Below are 24842 nucleotides of genomic sequence, written 5' to 3' on the forward strand. Positions count from 1 at the left end.
TTTTAGATTTTCACTCTCAAAATCACAGTTTTTAAATAGAAAAACAACACAATTGGATGTTCTAAGTCCACAACCATGCTTAAACTACATCAGGAGACAACATTTGGAGGTCTGGCAAAAATCTAAGAAATGTTGGGTGTACATACCCTTTAATTGAAGTGCACACCAGCAAGAGACTTGCTTGGTTATCAGTCTTTCTGTAGCAGACACGTGGTTACAGAGTTTGCTAAACAAATCACCACTGGATTGACGCAAATAATCATGATACACTATATGACCAAAAGTATGCTTTCCACTAGATGTTGGGACATTGCTGCAGGGACCTGCTTCCATTCAGCCACAAAAGCATTAGTGAGGTCGGGCACCAATGTTGGGCAATTAGGCCTGGCTTGCAGTCGGCGTTCCAATTCATCCCAAAGGTGTTCGATGGAGCTGAGGTCAGGGCTCTGTGCAGGTCAGTCAAGTTCTTCCACACTGATCTCGACAAACCATTTCTGTATGGACCTCGCTTTGAGCACGGGGGCATGGTCATTCTGAAACAAGAAAGGGCCTTCCCCAAACTGTTGCCACATAGTTGGAAGCACAGAATGGTCTAGAATGTCATCATATGCTGTAGCGTTAAGCCCGAACTATGAACAACAGCCTCAGACCATTATTCCTCCTCCGCCAAACTTTACAGTTGGCACTATGCATTGGGGCAGGTAGCATTCTCTTGGCATCTGCCAAACCCAGATTTGTCCGTCGGACTGCCACTCTAGAGAACACGTTTCCACTGCTCCAGAGTTCAATGGCGGCGAGCTTTACACCACTCCAGCCGACATTTGTCATTGCGCATGGTGATCTTAGGCTTGTGTGCAGCTGCTCGGCCATGGAAACCCATTTCATGAAACTCCTGACGAACAGTTCTTGTACTAACGTTGCTTCCAGAGGCAGTTTGGAACTTGGTAGTGAGTGTTGCAACCGAGGACAGAGAATTTTTACGCGCTACGTGCTTCAGCACTCGGCGCTCCCGTTCTGCGAGCTGGTGTGGCCTACCACTTAGTGGCTGAGCCGTTGTTGCTCCAAGATGTTTCCACTTCACAATAACAGCACTTACAGATGACCGGGGAATCTCTAGCAGGGCAGAAATGTTATGAAATGACTTGTTGAAGAGTGCCATGTTGAAAGTCACTGAGCTCTTCAGTACAGGCCGTTCTACTGCCAATGTTTGTCTATGGAAAATGCATGGCTGTGTGCTCGATTTTATACACCTGTCAGCAACGGGTGTGGATGAAATAGCCGAATCCACTAATTTGAAGGGGTGTCCACATACTTTTGTATATATAGTGGATATTATTATGTTAGGTAGGCATAGACTACTTTGTAGTTAACATTTAATTGAGAAGGTCTTTGGGATAACCTTTTCTTCTACCAGAAGACGGTTGTCATTAACATCATCACTAATGGCGACACAAAGTGGAGAGACGAAGCCTTGTGAGGTATTGGTCGGTCACATGCATGAACCAAACGTTAATGAAATAATATGAATAATTAATCATGCAAATATAACTTGTCTGTGTAAGCAGTATATAAAATAACTAAGAGGACTGCCCCGGGGGAACTCCTGACAGACGTGTACTACTTGGTGCATTAAGTTTGTTGGAACCTTTCCAGCTTGTCGATAATAAAGAATGATTCATTTAATATTGACTTCATGTGTCCCTGGTGGTAATTTCCATGACAATATGAATTACTTATGCATTTGATTTTGTTCATGTCTTATAATCTTGGGCAAATTAAATCATTTACTAATAAATTCAATACATTTAGTTGATTTCCTACTAAGTTCAATATATTTTTGAATATTGTTGAACGTTGTTTTAATGTCTGGATTCTGTGATTCCGTCCACATTGCAGATTTTATAGTGCCCTACACATGCATAATTAAGACAGTTCAGACATATACAAACATATACAATAACTAATTCAACAAAAGTTATTTAGAAAACTCAAATAAGACAGAGCTCATTGTTTTTCTTCACATAATCTCTTTTTTTGGTGGATCAGCTTAATATTCCCATATCTTTTTTTGGTAAATATGGGGGAAGGGTGGTAGGGTGTGCAGAGAATAATAAAGGTATACTCTAAAAAAAAAAGTTATATGTATGCATGCATGCATACATGCATACATACATACATACATGCATGCATACATACATATACACATACCTATATAGACATACATACTTTTTTTTAGAGTATACCTTTATTATTCTCTGCAAACCCTACCACCCTTCCCTTTATTGGAGTAAACTAATAAACAATAACACTTAAGCGTCTACCTTCAGTTTATACATCTTATAGACAATCTATTTTACAATAGTTATATTTTGTTTGTTTTTAGTCCTTCCTCTATTTTTGATGTCCATCCAGTTTTATTTCTATTTGTAACTGTGCTATTTCACATAATTTCTGAACCTATGTACATTTTACAGACCCTGTATGTTTTACATTGGTTATCTTGTTATTAGTCCCACCCTTCAGCTCCATTCAACCCCTTCCATCTAGGTCTTAACACCATCCATTTTGGATTTCTATTTGCCATATATTTTTCAACTGTGCTGTGATGCTTCACAAAAGCACTGAACCTTTCTATTCTCATAGCTTCTACAGATTGTAAATTAAAAATAAACTGGGACATGCTTAACACCAAGGCCATCCTACAATCTAAGCTTGATGCCCTCAATCTCACACAAACTCACACAAACGGGCACCCTCATAGATATCATCCTAACCAACCTGCCCTCCAAATACACCTCTGCTGAATTCAACCAGGACCTCAGCAATCACTGACTCATTGCCTGCGTCTGTAACGGGTCTGCGGTCAAATGACCACCCCTCATCACTGTCAAACGCTCCCTAAAACACTTTCCGTCAGTAGATGATGCCTGGTTATTTTTTTAAAGTGCTTTCCTCACAACCTTAAATAAGCATGCCCCATTCAAAAAATGTAGAACCAGGAAAAGATATAGCCCCTGGTTCACTCCAGACCTGACTGCCCTTGACCAGCACAAAAACATCCTGTGGCGTACTGCATTAGCATCGAACAGCCCCCGCGATATGCAACTTTTCATGGAAGTTAGGAACTAATATACACAGGCAGTTAAGAACGCAAATGCTACCTTTTTCAAAACAGAAATTTGCATCCTGTAGCACAAACTCCAAAACGTTTTTTGGACACTAAAGTCCATGGAGAATAAGAGCACCTCCTCCCAGCTGTCCACTGCACTGAGGCTAGGAAACACTGTCATCACCAATAAATCCACGATAATTGAGAATTTCAATAAGCATTTTTCTACAGCTGGCCATGCTTCCACCTGGCTAACCCTACCCCAGTCAACAGCCCTGCACCCCCCACAGCAACTTGCCCAAGCCTCCCCCATTTCTCCTTTACCCAAACCCAGATAGCTGATGTTCTGAAAGAGCTGCAAACTCTGGACCCCTACAAATCAGCCGGGCTAGACAATCTGGACCCTCTCTTTCTAAAATTATCCGCCGAAATCGTTGCAACCCCTATTAGTAGCCTGTTCAGCCTCTCTTTCATATCGTCTGAGATCCCCAAAGATTGGAAAGCTGCCACGGTCATCCCCCTCTTCAAAAGGGGGAGACACTCTAGACCCAAATTGCTACAGAACTATATCTATCCTATCCTGCCTTTCTAAGGTCTTCGAAAGCCAAGTTAACAAACCGACCATTTCTAATCCCACAGTACCTTCTCTGCTATGCAATCTGGTTTCCGAGTTGGTCATGGGTGCACCTCTGCCACGCTCAAGGTCCTAAACGATATCATAACCGCCATCAATAAGTGACAATACTGTGCAGCTGTATTCATCGACCTGGCCAAGGCTTTCGACTCTGTCAATCACCACATTCTTAGTGGCAGACTCAACAGCCTTGGTTTCCCAAATGAATGCCTCTCCTGGTTCACCAACTACTTCTCAGACAGATTTCAGTGTGTCAAATCGGAGGGCCTGTTGTCCGGACCTCTGGCAGTCTCTATGGGGGTGCAACAGGGTTCAATTCTCGGGCCGACATTCTCTGTAAACATCAACTATGTCGCTCTTGCTGCTGGTGATTCTCTGATCCCCCTCCACACAGAAGACACCATTCTGTATACTTCTGGCCCGTCTTTGGACACTGTGTTAACTAACCTCCAGACAAGCTTCAATGCCATACAACTCTCCTTCCGTGGCCTCCAACTGCTCTTAAATGCAAGTAAAACTAAATGCATGCTCCTCAACTGATCGCTGCCCACACCTGCCCGCCCATCCAGCATCACTACTCTGGACGGTTCTGACTTAGAATATGTGGACAACTACAAATACCTAGGTGTCTGGTGAGACTGTAAACTCTCCTTCCAGACTCACATTAAACATCTCCAATCCAAAATGAAATCTAGAATCGGCTTCCTATTTCACAACAAAGCATCCTTCACTCATGCTGCCAAACATACCCTCGTAAAACTGACTATCCTACCGATCCTTGACTTCGGCGATGTCATTTGCAAAATAGCCTCAAACACTCTACTCAGCGAATTGGATGCAGTCTATCACAGTGCCATCCATTTTGCCAACAAAGCCCCATATACTACCCACCATTGCGACCTGTATGCTCTCGTTGGCTGGCCCTCGCTTCATATTCGTCGCCAAACCCACTGGCTCCAGGTCATCTATAAGTATTTGCTAGGTAAAGCCCCGCCTTATCTCAGCTCACTGATCACCATAGCAGCACCCACCCTTGGCACGCGCTCCAGCAGGTATATTTCACTGGTCACCCCCAAAGCCTATTCCTCCTTCGGCCACCTTTCCTTCCAGTTCTCTGCAGCCAATGACTGACGAACTGCAAAAATTACTGAAGCTGGAGACTCATATCTCCCTCACTAGCTTTAAGCACCAGCTGTCAGAGCAGCTCATAGATCACTGCACCTGTACATAGCCCACCTGTAATTAGCCCATCCAACTACCTCATCCCCATACTGTTATCTATTTTGCTCCTTTGCACCCCAGTATCTCTACTTGTACACTCATCTCCTGCACATCTATCACTCTAGTGTTTAATTGCTATATTGTAATTATTTCACCACTATGGCCTATTTATTGCCTTACCTCCGTTATCCTACCTCATTTGCACACACTGTATATAGACATTTTCTATTGTATTATTGACTGTATGTTTGTTTATTCCATGTGTAAGTCTGTGTTGTTGTTTGTCTTGCACTGCTTTGCTTTATCTTGGCCAGGTCACAGTTGTAAATGAGAACTTGTTCTCAACTAGCCTACCTGGTTAAATAAAAGGTGAAATAAAAAATATATACCACTTGGGTCCTGTTTCAGTAATAATGATATCAGACCTTGTTGCGTGTTCGATAATCTACCATTTATATAGGAGTGGTTAAAACATGCTAATATTTGTCCTCTGAGTATGTCAAAAACAGTTTGGTATACTTCCACTGGTATAACATCCAGCCCTGGAGTTTCCCAGCCTTAAAGGCTTTAATTGCATCAAGAAGTTCCTCCTCTGTAATTTGGCCTTCACATGAGTCTTTCTGTACAGATGTTAATTTTACATTATTATTATTAGGAAAACAATCCATACAATTAGCTTCGGTTAGTGGAGATGGGAGACTGAAATGAAAACATTCTTAAAGTACTTTACTTCCTCTTTCAAAATATCATTCAGTGAATCATGCGTGACTCAATCATTTGTAACAAGTTTCAGTAAATTATTTTTGGTAGCATTTCTATGTTGAAGATCTAAAAATAATTTGGTGCATTATTCCACATATTTTATCCAGTTGGCTTTATTTTTATAATATATTACACTGGATCTTTCTTGAATAAGTTCCTCCATTTCTTTTTCCTCTAACTTATTATGTGCCTCTATGGTACAGTTTTTATTGCTATCTAACTGTATTGTTAGTCCTTCAAGTTCATTTGTTAATATGGACTCTTTTGATCTAAATTTGTTTTATAGACGAGTACTGAATTGCATGGCCTCTAAGGGAACATTTAAGTGTCCCATACAATAAGGGGATCTGCGGTACCCATGTTTTGTCTGAAAGTCAGTTGTCAATTCTTCTGTCCTAGTTCTAAACAATTTATCATCTAGTAGGCTTTGATTACATTTCCAATATCCTTGCCCACATGGAATTTCTGTAAGAGTAATATATATGCCAATTATGTGATGATCCGACCACATTCTGTCCCCCATCAACACTAACTTTTGGTGCCAGAGAGAATGAAGAAAGTAGTCAAGACGACTAGCTTGATTAAGCCTCCGCCATGTATATCTCACTAGGTCAGGGTATTTAAGCCTCCATATATCCACTAATTCCAATATATCCATGACATTCATGATTTCCTTAAGTGCCTGAGGGTGATCGTTTGTAATGTGATTTCCTTTCAGGTCCATAGAGGTATTTAAGACCGTATTTAAATCTCCCACCATAATAATAGAGTCTAGTGTTGCTTGTAGAGTTGTAGAATTCTTGTAGAATTCTTATATATATTTTCAAAGAAGCTTGGATCATCATTATTTGGACCGTATAGGTTAATAAGTCCTATCTGTTTATTGTCCCATAACATATCTAAAATAATCCATCTACCTTGATGATCTGTTTGGACAATTTGCACATTTAGATCAAAATTACTGTTAATTAAAACCATCACCCCTTTTGAATTTCTTTACCCATGGGAGAAATATATTTCGCCCCCCAGTCCTTTTTCCACAAAACTTAGTCTAAAATTGTTGAATGAGTTTCCTTTAAACAATATATATTATATTCCTTCTCTTTTAGCCAGGTAAATACTGATCGTCTTTTCTTATTATCTACTAAAAAAAACATTACAATTGTAACTGGCTATACTTATTTCACCACTTACCATAATGAGACAACTTTCAATTCTATTTATCAAAATATATGTTTGTAAACATACCATTAAAAAGTAACATGATGATTGAGTGTCTATATTGCTGTACCATGATATTTGCATTGCTACTAAGTAAACCTACAATTGGTACCCACTATTCCACCCGCTAAAAGCCCTCCTCATCTCGAGTTGGGTTGTCATCCCAATGCCCGGCAGACCACCCCCGATCCCATTGCCCTGAAAAGACTGGGATCCATCCTTGGAAAAGAGCACACAGTGCCATTTACAGAACAAAAGTAGATCAACCGCCAAAAATGCATTTCCATCGCCCTCACCTCGATTTGTATGTATAGATGGATAGATGGATATCTCAAAAAAATTAAGGGAACACTTAAACAACACAATGTAACTCCAAGTCAATCACACTTCTGTGAAATCAAACTGTCCACTTCGGAAGTAACACCGATTGACACATTTCACATGCTAAATTTCACCCCCAATAAAGGAGTGGTTCTGCAGGTGGTGACCACAGACCACTTCTCAGTTCCTATGCTTCCTGGCTGATGTTTTGGTCACTTTTGAATGCTGGCGGTGCTTTCACTCTAGTGGTAGCATGGACGGAGTCTACAACCCACACAAGTGGCTCAGGTAGTGCAGCTCATCCAGGATGGCACATCAATGCGAGCTGTGGCAAGAAGGTTTGCTGTGTCTGTCAGCGTAGTGTCCAGAGCATGGAGGCGCTACAAGGAGACAGGCCAGTACATCAGGAGACATGGAGGAGGCCATAGGAGGGCAACAACCCAGCAGCAGGACTGCTACCTCCGCCTTTGTGCAAGGAGGAGCAGGAGGAGCACTGCCAGAGCCCTGCAAAATGACCTCCAGCAGGCCACAAATGTGCATGTGTCTGCTCAAACGGTCAGAAACAGACTCCATGAGGGTGGTATGAGGGCCCGACGATTTCTATTAGAGGTCAACCGATTAATCGGAACGGCCAATTAATTAGGGCCGATTTCAAGTTCTCATAACAATCGGTATTTTTGGACGCCGATTTGGCCGCATTGAACTTATCTTAAACTTATCAATCATAATCACTAGTTAACTACACATGGTTGATGATATTATTAGTTTATCTAGCGTGTCCTGCGTTGCATATAATCGATGCAGTGCGCATTCGCGAAAAAGAACTGTCGTTGCTCCAACGTGTACCTAACCATAAACATCAATGCTTTTCTTAAAATCAATACACAAGTATATATTTTTAAACCTGCATATTTAGTTAATGTTGCCTGCTAACATGAATTTCTTTTAACTGTGAAAATTGTGTCACTTCTCTTGCACACAGAGTCAGGGTATATGCAACAGTTTGGGCCGCCTGGCTCATTGCGAACTAATTTGCCAGAATTATACGTAATTATGACATAACATTGAAGATTGTGCAATGTAACAGGAATATTTAGACTTATGGATGCCACCTGTTAGATAAAATACGGAACGGTTCCGTATTTCGCTGAAATAATACATGTTTTGTTTTCGAAATGATAGTTTCCGGATTCGACCATATTAATGACCTAAGGCTCATATTTCTGTGTGTTATTACGTTATAATTAAGTCTATGATTTGATAGAGCAGTCTGACTGAGCGATGGTAGGCACCAGCAGGCTCGTAGGCATTCATTCAAACAGCACTTTTGTGCGTTTTGCCAGCAGCTCTTCGCAATGCTTCAAGCATTGCGCTGTTTATGACTTCGAGCCTATGAACTCCCGAGATTAGGCTGGTGTAACCGATGTGAAATGGCTAGCTAGTTAGCAGGGTGCGCGCTAATAGCGTTTCAAACGTCACTCACTCTGAGACTTGGAGTAGTTGTTCCCCTTGCTCTGCATGGGTAACGCTGCTTCGAGGGTGGCTGTTGTCGATGTGTTCCTGGTTCGAGCCCATGTAGGAGCGAGGAGATGGACGGAAGCTATACTGTTACACTGGCAATACTATCATTTGTTTTTTTAACAGGACAATGACCCACAACACACCTCCAGGCTGTGTAAGGTACTATTTGATCAAGAAGGAGAGCGATGGTGCTGCATCAGATGACCTGGCCTCCACAATCACCCGACCTCAAACCAATTGAGATGTTTTGGGATGAGTTGGACCCAGCCAACAAGTGCTCACCATATGCTGGAAAAGCATTACAGGTGATGCTTGTTGAGAGAATGCCAAGTGTGTGCAAAGCTGTCAAAGGCAAAGGGTGGCTACTTTGAAGAATCTAAAATACATTTTGATTTGTTTAACAATTTTTTGGTTACTACATGATTCCTTACATGTTATTTCATAGTTTTGATGTCTACACTTTTATTCTACAATGAAGAAAATAATTTTTACTAAGAAAAACACTTGAATGAGTAGGTGTGTCCAAACTTTTGACTGGTACTGAAAATGGAAAAATGCACGTTTAAAAAAAGAACAGCCGACTTTCAGTCGACCAAGATTTTTTTGTTGTTGTCGGGGACAGCCCTAAATTGGGACAGTGACATTTTCTGTTGTTTTGGCTCTGTACTCTAGCACTTTGGATTTGAAATGATAAAAATGACTATGAGGTTAAAGTGCAGACCGTCAGCTTTAAGGGTATTTTCCATCCATATTGGGTGAACCGTTTAGAAATTACAGCACTTTTTGTACGTAGTCCCCCTCATTTTAGGGGACCAAAATTACTGGGACAAATTCACTTGTGTATTAAAGTAGTCAAAGGTTTAGTATTTGGTTCCATATTCCTAGCACGCAATTATTACATCAAGCTTGTGACTCGACAAACTTGTTGGATGCATTTGCTGTTTGTTTTGGTAGTGTTTCAGATTATTTTGTGCCTAATATAAATTAATGGTAAATAATGTAGTCATTTGAGTAACTTTTATTATAAATAAGAATATAGTATGTTTTGTGATGTAAGAGGTTAGCATGTCTTGGGGGTATGATATTTGTGCTTTTGTAACTTTCCTCATTATTCACGATTCATTCAGGACTATCCGAAATCCGACAGTAGGCTTCATGTTACATGTTAAGGCACTGACTTATATTTCAATTATAATAATGATTGAGCCTACTTATACAATCATACGCTTCCTAATCCATCTGCAGTCTATGGCTGCCAGAATAAATAATTCACTTAGGTTATTTAATAACTCAATAGTCAAATAAGAAATCGGAACTAATGTTATTAATTAAATGAATAAGTGCTGTGCTTATAGCACACTATATTATGTTAAAAATGAATGATGTTTCATATGTAGGTATAATAATCATATCTATTATCATGTGTAACAATGTTAGAAAATATTTGTTTCATTTGGTTTTGTATTCAGTTAGCACAGTATGTATTAATTCATATGATCTCATTTTAAAGTGATGTTCTCTACCCTGACACCCAAGAAGACTCGAGGCTGTAATCGCTGCCAAAGGTGCTTCAAGAAAGTACTGAGTAAAGGATCTGAATACTTATGTAAATGTAATATTCAGTCATTTTTTTGTTTTATATAAATTTGCTTTGCCATTATGGGGTATTGTGTGTAGATTGATGAGGGGGGAAAAAATATTAATCAATTTTAGAACAAGCCTGTAACGTAACAAAATGTGGGAAAAAGTCAAAGGGTCTGAATACTTTCCAAATGCACTGTAAGACCACAATCAGAAGTGTAGACTATCAAAAAGAACACAAACGTTATTCAACACATAGGCAAAATAACACATAGGTAGAGCTAGTCAGTTTGTCTGTTTATCAATTCTAGACACCATGTCACACTACCATGTCAAAACAGGGGATGTAATCTATCACTAGACATTAGGTCTGAGACATCACCCGCCTGAGAGCTTCCTTGTTTGAAACCCAGACAGTGTTGTCATGTGATGTGTCACTAAAAAGCTGCCTACAGGGCAGCGGCAGCCTTCAATAGAGGCACCTGCTGTTTACGGAAAGAGGCAATGAGCCACATGGGCCTTCTGTGTTTGCTCACCGCTCCTGATCTTATCAGAGGAAGGCCCAGTAATCTCAACACACTGGGTAAGGAAAGCCAGACAACACCTGGGCTGGGCTGCATAAGTAATCAGTACTCAACCACTTTTGTTTCATGACTGTTCACCACACTGTTCAATGACTTGAATGCCCCTCCATTTAGGCCTATTTATAATTGTTTCTTATCAAGATTATCAGCAAAAACCATTCCACGTTGATATGGAAACATGTTATATTATCATCCATCAACAATAAGTGGACCAAATTAAATAGAACGTCAGTAGACGGCCTTTATCTCATCCCCTTATTTTCCATAAGGCCTCTCTGCAACCACCCTCCTTCTGTCATTCCAGCTCTAATTTGTTTTGTGATGGAGGCTGACCAAGTGTCATTTTCCCCAGACACTTTCTTGTTGAAGGCCAAAAGTGCATTCTCCAACTCAAGACAGGAAAAGGAGCACACTGAGGTCATCAACACAGAATGGAAAAATAAAATGTGACCCCCCCCCTTTCTCTCTTCCGGCTGTTATGAAACGCACCGTTTCCATGGCAGTGGCAGCCCCTGGGTCGTGTTTGGAGCAGCAGGGCCCAGTCTTCCAGGCCTCCAGATCCCCACAGTCACAGAACCCCCCTCCTGATGAAGCGTGCATCTATAAGAATCACACAACATCGAGGATCAGTAACGGACAGGGACAGCAGTTGAGATTTCACGAGATGTTATCAACACTTACATTAAACACTAAAACCATCCAAAAAAGCAAGTTTTAAATGGGAACCTACTTTATAACGATGGCCCTTGTGCACACTGTCCTGGAAGCAGTCCATGCACAGTACGCATGTGGGATCTATCGCACAGTCCCTGTAATCAGGCCCACAGGAGGTTAGAGTCGTAATTTGATCACACACATCTCAACAGTTGGCTCGAAAACACGCAGAGTCACACACTAAAATCTGATACAGAATTAACTTAACTATTAATTAGAGCCAGTTAGGCTAAGTACTGTAGTGTTGTAGTGTGTGAGGTGACCAAAAGGTAGGCCAATTAGGTAATACTAGAACTGTAGCTTTTGCAAATCAAGTCCAAATAACTATTTTGAAATATTTACATAGATTTTTGAACCACATTACTAGTCAAGTTTTTTTTTAATAACTCACCTTCAGAGCTTCTATCTAATCGGGTTGCTAAAAAGGTCAGTACGTTCATATGGTCAACAGATTCTTCATATTTCTGTTTCTTGACATGCCATTGCCTTACAACTACTGACTGAGTTGGTTCAGAAGTTATGAAACCTCTGTCTGATAAGCAGGTGTCTTAATGAGCATTGATGCATGACAATTAATAAGCTGGTTCTGACCTGCAGGAGTAGACAGTCTCCCCCTCCTTGAAGACACGTCCACAAAGCTGTGAGGAGGCACTGCCCTGCTGGAGCTTCTCCAGGCCGGCCTGAGGGTCCTCCCCGAACAGGAACCACTCCAGTGGCTGCAGAAGACGGCTCTGCACCACTTCCTCCTCCTCCTGAGAGTTGGACTCCACCTCCAGGCAGTAGATCTGTGGCACCTGCTCCACCACGAAGCAGAGCATCTCTGCCCCGCAGTCCGCAGCATCCCGCCATCTCTGCAAGACATGAGAGGGAGAAGAGCAACATCTGTGTTAAATGCACACTAAACGAGACTCTTTCTGCTTGAGGCAGCACACACACACACACACACACACACACACACACACACACACACACACACACACACACACAATAGTACATCAAAAGGCGGTCTTGAACTGCCTTCTTGAATGATAAAAACATCTTTGTTATACAGTGTTCTGACAAAAAGCATTAACCTAGCAAGCTCAAATTAAAACAAAACACACACTTTTTTTAAATAGGCAGTGTTTAGCCATAATTATGACTTTGTGGATGTGGTAACTCGTGACGACAGAGGCGAGATGGTCATGGCTAGAAAGAATACAGCTTGTCAAATTAACGTCACACACACACAATATAAGCTAACTTTAGTCACAGATCCTGACAACCAAGATTATCCGTTGCTGTGTGACAACGTAGCTAGCTAACTAACTACCACCAAGAACATCTGAACTAACGTTAGCTGTGTGAACACAATTCATAAGTAAAGTACCAGACATATCTTAACTAGATAGATAGATAGATAGATAGATAGATAGATAGATAGATAGATAGATAGATAGATAGATAGATGCCCACAAAAATAGCATTCTTGCAACATTAGCTAGCTAGCTACAGTAGCTAGTAAATGTTGCTAACGTTAGCAGGTTAGCAAACTTGAAAAGGGGTGCGTAGAAGAGCGTCCACCAAGTAAAACGGGAACTAACTCAAATATCGTGTAAAACCATATCATCAGTAAAACATAAGATAGATCAAGACAATAAAATACGCGTGTAATTTACAGTAATTACATTTTGAGCATACCATACCTTACTGAGCTCCAGTCCGTTTAACGATGTTTCACCTTCCGCCATATTCCATTTGCCGTAAAACTGTTGATGCCAGGGGCTGAGACTGTGGGGAGACGTTTTGGAGTTATTTTTGCGACTGTCCTCGACCTCGCCTGGTCATGGCTAGAAGGGATTCAGCTTTTGTGAGATGTTACTTTTTGTAGCAGGTTAGGAGAATTAACGTAGCAGGATGCTTCGGTGAATGTTAGGGAAGGGGTTAGATTTAGCTAAAATGCAACACCTTTCAACGTTTGACGTTAATTTGACAAACGTTATTTTTTCGAGACGTGACCACCTCGCCTCTGTCGTCACTACTTACCACAGCCACAATGTCATACTTATGGCTAAACCACGCCTATTTAAACAAAAAAAATGTATTCTTAAAATCAGATTTTAAACTTAACCTTAAATTAAGACCAAAAAGCAAATGTTGCTTTCATGAAATGTTACTATATATTTAACCATTTTGACTGTGGTAACTAGTGACAACCCTTCACCTCTGAAACTTTGCTATGAAAATAAAGGCTAACTAGATATAATACACAGATTGTATTCATGAATCGAATTGTACACTAAGACGTTTATATTCTTGTTCATAGCTATCTGTATCACAAAACTCTAGCTAGCCAGTTAGGCAATTTGGCAAGTGTCAACAATAACAAACGAATACTGAGAGTTGATTGGCTGTTTCGTCCTGAACCCAGCAGGGTCGAAGGTAAGATCACATTCTTTGGTCAGAGTATGACGTTTAGTAGGACAATTAAACATGGAGTCCATCTTTCATGAGAAAGTAAGCTTGTCTGTTTTCTTTCGATTATTAAGTTCACCGTATGTGCATTCCGACCGTTTTAAAATAACTATGTTTGTTATCTAGCTAAATTGCACCAATTTACAGCTGAAGTATATCGAGGGTTTTGCCTTCTTTTTAGACAGCTTGTTAAATTATAGCTAGCTAACGTTAGTTCGTTGAATTATCTTTTTGTCCCAGTTTCCAACTTGTCTCAACTTTTACTAGAGCTGACTAGGGAACGTGATAACGTTAAACGTAAGTTAGCGAATTGCAAAATGCGCCCTCGATGCTTTGAACTGCTATACATGTGTGAATAAGCTAGCTAGCTACATGGCCTAATTATAGCTAGCTAGCTATAGTTTGCGTTGTTTCACTGGCGTAATTTCTGTAAATTAGCTGGCTAGTTAACGTTAGTTAATAAACTAGGTTACATATCTAGCTTCAGTAGCTGCTGTTGACAGATTTTCTAGCAGTCTGTGGTACAATTTTGATGTATGTATTCATTCTCATTTACAGCAAGAGGGCTCCCTGTGTGCTCAGCATTGCCTTAACAACCTTCTGCAAGGCGAGTATTTCACCCCCGTGGACCTGTCGTCCATCGCCCATCAACTGGATGAAGAGGAAAGGATGAGGATGGCGGAGGGTGGTATGGGTAGTGAGGAGTACAGAACCTTTTTACAGGTATGGGAGGGGTCTGGGGTTTATGATACATACAGTAGTTGTTTATTAGTAGCTTTTAGAATGTTCATGCTCTTTATTTGTGTGTATTTGCAGCAGCCATCTGGTAACATGGATGACAGTGGTTTCTTTTCTATACAAGTGAGTAACAAAGTGAACTATCATGTAGTATAAGGTGAAATAATGTATTCTGATCCTTATGATTACACTGTGTGTATGTGTATATACACACAATACCAGGCAAAAGTTTGGTCACACCTACTCATTCCAGGGTTTTAGTTTATTTTTGCTATTTTCCACATTGTAGAATAATAGTGAAGACATCAAAACTATGAAATAACACACATGGAATTATGTAGTAACCAAAAAAATTAAAACAAATCAAAATATATTTCAGATTCTTCAAAGTAGCCACCCTTTGCCTTGATGACAGCTTTGCACACTCTTGGCATTCTCTCAACCAGCTTCATGAGGTAGTCACCTGGAATGCATTTCAATGAACAGGTGTGCCTTGTTAAAAGTTAATTTGTGGAATCTCTTTCCTTCTTAATACATTTGAGCCAATCACTTGTGTTGTGACAATGTAGGGGTGGTATACAGAAGATATCCCTATTTGGTATAAGACCAAGTCCATATTATGGCATGAACAGCTCAAATAAGCAAAGAGAAACGACAGTCCATCATTACTTCAAGACCCGAAGGTCAGTCAATCTGGAACATTTCAAGAAATGTAAAAGTTTCTTCAAGTGCAGTCGCAAAAACAATCAAGTGCTATGATGAAACTGGCTCTCATGCAGACCACCACAGGAAAGGAAGGTCCAGAGATACCTCTGCTGCAGAGGATAAGTTAATTAGTTACCAGCCTCAGAAATTGCAGCCCAAATAAATGCTTCACAGAGTTCAAGTAACAGACACAACTGTTCAGAGGAGACTGTGTGAATCGAATTGCTGCAAAGAAACCACTACTAAAGGACACCAATAAGAAGAAGATACTTTTTGGGCCAAGAAACACGAGCAATGGACATTAGACTGGTGGAAATCTGTCCTTTGGTCTGATGAGTCCAAATGTGATATTTTTGGTTCCAACTGCCGTGTCTTTGTGAGAGACAGAGTAGGTGAACGGATTATCTCCGCATGTGTGGTTCCCACCGTGAAGCATGGAGATGGTGTGGGGGTGCTTTGCTGGTGACACTGTCAATGATTTATTTAGAATTCAAGACACACTTAACCAGCGTGGCTACCACAGTGTTCTGCAGCGATACGCCATTCCATCTGGTTTGGGCTTAGTGGGACTGTCATTTGTTTTTCAACAGGACAATCACCCAAAAGACACCTCCAGGCTGTGTAAGGGCTATTTTACCAAGAAGGAGAGTGGAGTGCTGCATCAGATGACCTGGCCTCCACAATCACAAAACCAAATTGAGATGTTTTGGAATGAGTTGGACCGCAGATTGAAGGAAAAGCAGCGAACAAGTGCTCAGCATATGTAGGAACTGCTTCAAGACTGTTGGAAAAGCATTCCAGGTGAAGCTGGTTGAGAGAATGCCAAGAGTGTGCAAAGCTGTCAAGGTAAAGGGTGGCTACTTTGAAGAATCAAAAATATATTTTAAATTAACACTTTTTAGCTTACTATGTGATTCCATATGTGTTATTTCATAATTGTCTTCACTAATATTCTACAATGTAGAAAATACAAATAAAGAAAAAAACCTTGAATGAGTAGGTGTGTCTAAACTTTTGACTGGTACCATATATCCTTGCAACAATTTAATGTGTAAATCTAACCACCGTTTAGGCAGGTAGTGCCTTCAGGGTTACATAATGAATGCTTGAACCAGGTTAGTGCAGCCAATCAAATAACTTTTTATTTGTCACATGCGCCAAATACAACCGGTGTAGACCTTACTGTAAAATGCTTACTTACAAGCCCTTAACCAACATTGTATTTCTTTTAACCAACAATGCAGTTCAAGAAATGGAGTTAAGAAAATATTTACTGAGTAATCAAAAGATATAATAACAAGACGTAACTAATCTGTTACGTTACCAGCAAAAATATTGTAATCAGATTACAGATACTTTTTAAAAACTAGATGGTTACTTCGAGGATTACTTTTAAATTCAGAAAGGATGTTTGTGAATTTTGTTTTTGACACTTCTGGTTTTTCTCAATGACATTCAAATCAGCATTGGAAAAAAAGCGCAAGTTTTTAAGTTTGTTCCACCTGAGCGAGTCTGACCACAAGACAGAGACCACTATGATGACACACTAAATGTGTTTGATGGATTGCGGGAAAAGAGCAGGAATAGCTTGGACTGTAACCTACAAAAGCCTATGTCTTCCAATGGTGCACAGCAGGGGTGTAGTCTAAGGCAATATGGATTTCACTTATTATTGATTTCTACATAGCGCATTGTGAATCACACTGCTGCTCTACAGTATCATATAGCTATTTGCGCCTTACGGATTGTGGCTGTTCACAAATCTAAATGTGTATTTGAACCCATTAATGGTCGAATTCAGAAGTTTACGGTGCCTATTAGTCATTTAAACCAGTGGACAGCCAGTGAAAAATGCGCTCTTTCAACAGCTGCATAGTGTGGATCCAAGCCTATGGAATACAAGTGGGGCATTTATTGCTCAATCTTTTGCTGATTTTATTTTTTAATTTTTTACGTTTTTTTTTTAAAGAAAAATGAATCCATAGGCCGAATGGACACATGCTAAACTTGCACACTTTTGATTGACGTAAAGGGGCAATCTGTAGTTTCTTTAGACTTATAAATTATAAGCTTGTTTTATTTCAATGTTTGTAAACATTGTAAATGTAAATAAACCCCATATAGCCACATATGGTTAAAACAATAATGTTATATCATGGATGGTCAGTCCTTGCAGCCATAGCTCTGTCTATTTAATCTGAGAGTAGTTACATTTCTCCAGGCCGATCCCTCAGCTTTTTATCCAAATCAGGCGGGGCGACCGTTATTGTTTCATCTGTATTTGCCCTTTAAACAGCTGCATATTATCAAGATATCAAAGTGTCACCAACAAAAAGGTAAACAATAGGCCTAAGGCAAATGCAGCATATGGCATTCATTTTTCACATGTAAATAGCACCTTTCAGTAGTGCTCAAATCATGCCATTCCATAAGCGCAGCATTTATTTTTCAACTCGAATCAATGAGCTCAATCAGTCCTCCATGTCAACAAAATCATAAACAACGAGGAGGGGTGGCTAGTAAGTCCTTAGTTTTGGGGTACCTTGCCTCTTTGCTTGACATCATGGGAAAATCAAAAGAAATTAGCCAAGACAGCAGAAAAAAAAATGTAGACCTCCATGAGTCTGGTTCATCCTTGGGAGCAATTTCCAAATGCATGAAGGTACCATGTTCATCTGTACAAACAATAGTACGCAAGTATAAACACCATGGGACCAGGCAGCCGTCACACCGCTCAGGAAGGAGACGCGTTCAGTCTCCTAGAGATTAATGTACTTTGGTGCGAAAAGTGCAAATCAATCCCAGAACAACAGCGAAGGACCTTGTGAAGATGCTGGAGGAAACGGGTACAAAAATATCTATAGCCACAGTAAAACGAGTCCTATATCGACATAACCTGAAAGGCCTCTCAGCAAGGAAGAAGCCACTGCTGCAAAACCGCCATAAAAAAGCCAGACTACGGTTTGCAACTGCACATGGGGACAAAGATCGTACTTTTTGGAGAAATGTCCCCTGGTGTGATGAAACAAAAATAGAACTGTTTGGGCATAATGACCATCTTTATGTTTGGAGGAAAAAGGGGGAGGCTTGCGAGCCGAAGAACACCATCCCAACCGTGAAGCACGGGGGTGGCAGGCATCATGTTGTGGGGCTGCTTTGCCTGCAGGAGGGACTGGTGAACTTCACAAAATAGATGGCTTCATGAGGACAGAAAATTATGTGGATATATTGAAGCAACATCTCAGGACATCAGTCAGGAAGTTTAAAGCTTGGTCGCAAATGGGTCTTCCAACTGGACAATGACCCCAAGCATACTTCCAAAGTTGTGGCAAAATGGCTTAAGGACAACAAAGTCAAGGTATTGGAGTGGCCATCAGAAAGCCCTGACCTCAATCCTATAGAAAATGTTTGGGCAGAACTGAAAAGGCATGTGCGAGCAAGGAGGCCTACGAGCCTGACTCAGTTTCACCAGCCCTGTCAGAAGGAATGGGCCAAAATTCACCCAACTTATTGTGGGAAGCTTGTGGAAGGCTACCCGAAACGTTTGACCCAAGTTAACAATTTAAAGGCAATTTTAGTAGTGTTTTTTTCTTTGTAGCAATTCAACGATGAAGGCCTGATTCACACAGTCTCCTCTGAACAGTTGTGTCTGATACTTGAACTCTAAAGCATTTATTTGGGCTGCAATTTCTGAGGCTGGTAACTAATGAACTTATCCTCTGCAGCAGAGGTAACTCTGGGTCTTCCTTTCCTGTGCTTTCTTCATGAGAGCCAGTTTCTTCATACCACTTGATGGTTTTTGCGACTGCACTTGAAGAAACTTTCAAAGTTATTAACATTTTCCGGATTGACTGACCTTCATGTCTTGAAGTAATGATGGACTGTTTCTCCTTGCTTATTTGAGCTGTTCTTGCCATAATATGGACTTGGTCTTTTACCAAATAGGGACATCTTCTGTATACCACACCTACCTTTTCACGACACAACAATTTGGCTCAAATGCATTAAGGAAAGAAATTCCATAAATTAACTTTTAACAATGCATACCTGTTAACCTCTCCGGGACGCTAGCGTCCCACCTGCGGTACACACTATCAACAGCCAGTGAAATAGCAGGGTGGCAAATTCAAAACGACAAATCTCATAATTGAAATTTCTCAAACATACAAGTATTATACACCATTTTAAAGATTCTCCTTAATCCAACCACAGTGTCCGATTTCAAAAAGGCTTTACGGCGAAAGCATAAAATTAGATTATGTTAGAACAGCGCCGAGACAAGAAAAACCACACAGCCATTTTCCAAGCAAGGAGAGGCGTCACAAAAACCAGAAATACAGCTTAAATTAATCACTAACCTTTGATCTTCATCAGATGACACTCCCAGGACTCAATGTTACAAAATACATGTATGTTTTGCTTGATAAAGTTCATATTTATATCCATAAACCCCATTTTACATTGGCGCATGATGTTCAGAAAATGTATTCCCACCAAAACTCCCGGTGAATGAGCACATCAATTTACAAAAATACTCATCATAAACGTTGATAAACTTTACAACAGTTATTGAAAGAATTATAGATATACTACTCCTTAATGCAACCACTGTGTCAGATTTTAAAATAGCTTTACGGCGAAAGCACATTTTTCAATATTCTGAGTACAGAGCTCAGCCATCAAAGCAAGCTATACAGTTACCCGCCAAGTTCTGGAGTCAACTAAACTCAGAATTAGTATTATAAATCTTCCCTTGCCTTTGCTGATCTTCGTCAGAAAGCAGTCCCAGGACTCCCACTTCCACAAGAAATACTCCATACTCGAAATACTCCATATTTATGTCCAAATACCTCCGTTTTGTTCGCGTGTTCTGATCACTAATCCAAAGGCGTTACGCGAGAGCGCAAAACCAGAGACAAAGTCAAATAGTTCCATTACCGTTCATAGAAACATGTCAAACGATGTTTACAATCAATCCTTAGGGTCTTTTTAACATAAAACTTCGATAATATTCCAAACGGACAATAGTGTATTCATTACAGAGGAAAAAGAAGGAGCGGCGTGCCAGGGTGCCTGTGCAGTAAACAACTCACAGGTCCCAGGCAGTCCACTGATTGACTGAGCTCCTATTCTCTGTCCAGTAACAGGAGACGCATGAAACAAGTTTCTGAAGGCTGTTGAAAGGAAGCCTTAGGAAGTGCAAAATGACCCCACAGACACTAGTTTCGATAGGGATTAGATAGAAAAACTACAAGTCACTTACTGGTTGGGTTTGTTTCTCGGGTTTTTGCCTGCCATATGAGTTCTGTTATACTCACAGACATCATTCAAACAGTTTTAGAAACTTCAGAGTGTTTTCTATCCAAATCTACTACTACTATGCATATCCTACCTTCTCGGCCCGAGAAGCAGGCAGTTTAATTTGGGCACGCCTTTCATCCGGACGTCAAAATACTGCCCCCTATCCTAGAGAAGTTAATTGAAATGCATTCCTGGTGACTACCTCATGAAACTGGTTGAGAGAATGCCAAGAGTGTGCAAAGCTGTCAAGGCAAAGGGTGGCTACTTTGAAGAATCTCAAATATAAAATATATTTTAATTTAACACTTTTTTGGTTACTACATGATTCCATATGTGTTATTTAATAGTTTGTCTTCACTATTCTACAATGTAAAAATAAAGGAAAACCCTGGAATGAGTAGCTGTGTCTTAACTTTAGACTGGTACAGTAGATCCTGGATGGCAGGAATCTTGGCCCCTGTAATGTATTGGACAGTACACACTACCCTCTGTAGCGCCTTACGGTCGGATGCCGAGCAGTTGCCATACCAGGTGGTGATGCAACCGGTCAGGATAATCTCAATGGTGCAGCTGTACAACATTTTAGGATCTGGGGACCCAAGCCAAATCTTTTCAGTCTCCTAAGGGGAATAAGGTGTTGTCATGCCTTCACGACTGTCTTGGTGTTTTTGAACCATGATAGTTCGTTGGTGATGTGGACATCAAGGAACTTGAAACTCTTGACCCGCTCCACTACAGCCCGTCGATGTGAATGGGTGCGTGTTCGGTCCTCCTTTTCCTGTAATCCACAATCAGCTCCTTTGTCTTGCTCACGTTGAGGGAGAGGTTGTTGCCCTGGCACCACAGGTCTCTGTGATCTCCTCCCAATGAACACCGTGAGGGGGGTGTCACAGTCATTGGGGTAGTGAGGGATGAACAAAAACTTTTTTTTTTTACTGTTACGAAGTAAATAGATTACAATATGTCAAGATTACCTCTTGATGACACTGACAACTTTATTATGTGGTCTCACCATCAGGTTATCAGCAATGCATTATCAGTGTGGGGTTTGGAGCTGATCCTCTTCAACAGCCGAGAGTACCAGAGCCTTATGATAAACCCAATGTAAGAACCCTGTGGATGTGATACAAATCATCATAACCTTTGTATGAAGTTGTTTGTTTTCTATCTTGAAATTTCACTTTTCACACATGGTCTATCAAATTTGAAATAATGTTCTTTCCTGTTTCAGAAATGAAAAGGCATTCATATGCAACTACAAGGAGCACTGGTTTACAATACGAAAACTTGGCCAACAGGTATAAATTGCGATTTTTACTATTTATAATTGATTTCCCTTCAGACATTTTGGGCCAGTTGATATAGCCAGCTGATTTAACCAGATTTGTCATTGCAGTGGTTTAATTTGAATTCATTGTTGACTGGACCAGAGCTTATATCAGACACATACCTAGCCCTCTTCCTTGCACAGTTACAACAAGAAGGTAAAAGAACCTGATATGTTCATATTTTTTAGTGTTTACATTTTTGTGCTGTTGATTTATCAAAGTTAGCTTGTTGGTCAAAGGCCTGTCTTCTTGTAGGGTATTCCATATTTGTGATCCGAGGAAATCTCCCGGAGTGTGATGCAGAGCAGATTCTGGGGATCATGAAGGTGCAGCAGCAACAGAGACCCAAGCTGATTGGAGAGGATGAGGCTCAGTCGAGTAGTGGCATGGGGTAAGAGGAAGAGGCCTCCAGAGTGACAGTAGTTTTCGCCAAACCGCAAATTACCACCATTTCCTCATACTGTCAGATTCATGCAGCATCTTGAACTTTAACCTCTAGAGTCATTAGTTGGTAAGGGGAGAGAATGAACCCCTTTGAGACACTGACAATGCTTTTCACCCTGAGCAGTAGATCATCAGGGCAGGGTAGTGTGCTGGAAGCAGGCCCTGGTGTGGTAGAGGGGGTGGTGGATGAGGATGAGGAGGAGCTGAGGAAGGCCCTGGCCCTGAGTAGACAGGGAATGGAGGTGGAGGATGAAGAGGCTGATCTTCGCAGGGCCATACAGCTCAGCATGCAGGGTAAGGCTTTATTGGGTAAGCAACCGTAACAAAATCACACACACACACACACACACACACACACAACCGCTTTGATACATATCCTGGTTTAGACCTGTGTATATAAACAGACTGCTAACAAATTCATTATTGAATTTGCACCATGTATGGCAATATGATAAAAGTATCCCCAAACTAACACTAAAATGAGTAATTTGTCTGTGTGTCTGGCTAGGGGCAGTAATGAGCAATACGTCAATGCCAAAAGGGGGACTTGTTGCTAAAACGACATCGTCCGGCCAGGCACCAGGGAGTACTACAGGAGGAGCACCTCTGAGTGAGAAACTCTCAGCTGAGGAACTGCGACGGAGGAGACAAGCCTACTTTGACAGGTAAGCACTGCATCATCTGGAATATTTATTATTCTGTGTGTGTGTGTGTGTGTGTGTGTGTGTGTGTGTGTGTGGTTCCAAAAAATAACCAGACTAGCCAACGCTAACCTGTAGATCCACTGTTTACCATACAGACAGTCCCAACAGCTGGCTCAGCCCACTTCACCTCAACAACCAACAGAAAGCACAGGTAAGGGGGAAATGAGCTCATATAGTAATATGTTGAGCTAATAGGTTGAGACTTAAACTCTGAGCATCCTCCCTTCCCTCACATTTTCCAGGATCCGGGAAGAGTGGCACAGAGGAAGATGCACAAGCCAAATGCAGCCAGTGAGGTGGAGGGTGCTCCAGGAAAAGCCTACGTTGACTACTACCTGCCTCGACTGGTACCTCCTTCATGGGGCAGCCTTACCCCCTCCTCTAACCCTTCCCATAAGCGAACGTATAGCCGGTCAGAAGGCTGGCACACCTCCCTTGGCTAGTTCGCTGACAGGTTGTAGAGAAGAGAATAACAACAAAGAATAAATAAAAGGTGCTAGTCTACCCTAACACAGACTTGAACCTGAGGCCGGGAAGAGCGACGATAAAGAATTAAAATGCAGTTATTCCAAGTCTGTGATGGCTTTTCTACCACAGCGCCTTGTATTTCTAATTTGTGGTTTGTTTTTTATTCCTACGCTTGTTGTTTTCCGCTGGGAGGGGTCTTAATGGAGCCTACCGTGCCGAGGTGTGTTTGGTGGGTGGATGGGCAAAATGGTGAGGTGTGTTACGAGAGAGGAAACCAAGAATTACCTAGGATAATCCTCTAGCCTTCAGTATGGGAGTGCTACATGGGACCACTAGTTCAATAGAGGTAGAGACCATGATAGTCCCTTGCCTTCTTTCACTTGGGTCTTGTAAGTGGTCACCCCCCCCCCCCCAAAATCATAAAATAATAGATTTATATCCAGTAGTGAGGTGAATTCATTTTTAGCTGTATTACTGCATCTTCTAAAGAAACATATATATATATATATATTTTAAAGGGCTGATCCGACTTGCCCTAGCTAGTTAATTAACCACCACCCTGGTTTAAACTCCTTAGTCATGGTTTTGTCATTTTTTATTATTTCTTTTGAAGTAGTATAGACACGCTATTTTAATACAGTGATAACATGATCAATGCTGTTTACAATTATCGTATTTACGTGGAATTTTCCGGTTTGGATGCGCTAATCCAAAGCATGTATTACACATCCCATGTAGAGTTTGAGCTGTGCTCAAAGTTGACTTCTCTGGAAATTCCATGATTTCATTCCCTTTTTCTTGAAATTGTTCTTGTTTTATTTGAGAGCTAAATTTGAACTAGAGTTGCGGTGCCACAATGCTTTTAGTTTTTTTAATGATTGCATCAATTTCACTTCTTGATATTCTTCAATAGGCACTAAACAATCAGATGTTTGTTATACTCCACATCACCATTTTATTACATCATTCTCTTTCATTTGCTGTATCTAAAAGTTCTCTTTCCAGGAATAAAATATTTGCTCCTACTGAAAT

General features: G+C 40.8%; 2 protein-coding genes across 6 annotated transcripts in view; one reads left to right on the forward strand and one right to left on the reverse strand.

Annotated features, from left to right (window-relative positions):
* The window catches only part of ubr1 (ubiquitin protein ligase E3 component n-recognin 1), a 34992-nt gene extending 21313 nt beyond the window's left edge, over window positions 1-13679 (reverse strand). The window contains exons 1-4 of the mRNA XM_014187517.2: window positions 13354-13679; window positions 12260-12519; window positions 11685-11763; window positions 11444-11554 (exon numbers count right to left, since the gene is read on the reverse strand). Coding sequence (XP_014042992.1) covers window positions 11444-11554; window positions 11685-11763; window positions 12260-12519; window positions 13354-13398 — 495 coding nt within the window. The 5' untranslated portion in view covers window positions 13399-13679. The remainder of the gene's footprint in view (window positions 1-11443; window positions 11555-11684; window positions 11764-12259; window positions 12520-13353) is intronic.
* Window positions 13680-14014: 335 nt separating this feature from the next.
* On the forward strand, window positions 14015-24841 carry LOC106596382 (ataxin-3). Of its 5 annotated transcripts, none has more exons than XM_014187704.2 (11): window positions 14016-14164; window positions 14681-14845; window positions 14939-14983; window positions 21885-21970; window positions 22098-22164; window positions 22263-22350; window positions 22450-22585; window positions 22763-22947; window positions 23147-23303; window positions 23438-23493; window positions 23585-24841. In XM_014187704.2, exons 1-11 carry the CDS (start codon window positions 14141-14143, stop codon window positions 23635-23637), a joined length of 1062 nt encoding a protein of 353 aa, XP_014043179.1. In that variant the 5' UTR covers window positions 14016-14140; the 3' UTR covers window positions 23638-24841. The 5 variants fall into 5 exon arrangements, with proteins under 5 accessions (XP_014043254.1, XP_014043179.1, XP_014043213.1 ...); XM_014187738.2 differs by having other exon boundaries at window positions 22763-22932; XM_045716241.1 differs by lacking the exon at window positions 14016-14164 and adding an exon at window positions 14401-14419.
* The last annotated feature ends 1 nt before the right edge of the window (window position 24842 follows it).

Source organism: Salmo salar, chromosome ssa01, assembly GCF_905237065.1.
Source record: "Salmo salar chromosome ssa01, Ssal_v3.1, whole genome shotgun sequence".
NCBI classification, from domain to species: Eukaryota; Metazoa; Chordata; class Actinopteri; order Salmoniformes; family Salmonidae; genus Salmo; species Salmo salar.

Excerpts from the sequence above, each read along its gene's own strand:
- LOC106596382 (XM_014187704.2), top strand. The coding sequence starts at position 14,141 with ATGGAGTCCATCTTTCATGAGAAA. Across the intron at positions 21,971-22,097 it reads AGCCTTATGATAAACCCAAT|AAATGAAAAGGCATTCATAT; the intron begins GTAAGAACCCTG and ends TTCCTGTTTCAG. Across the intron at positions 22,351-22,449 it reads TGCACAGTTACAACAAGAAG|GGTATTCCATATTTGTGATC; the intron begins GTAAAAGAACCT and ends GTCTTCTTGTAG.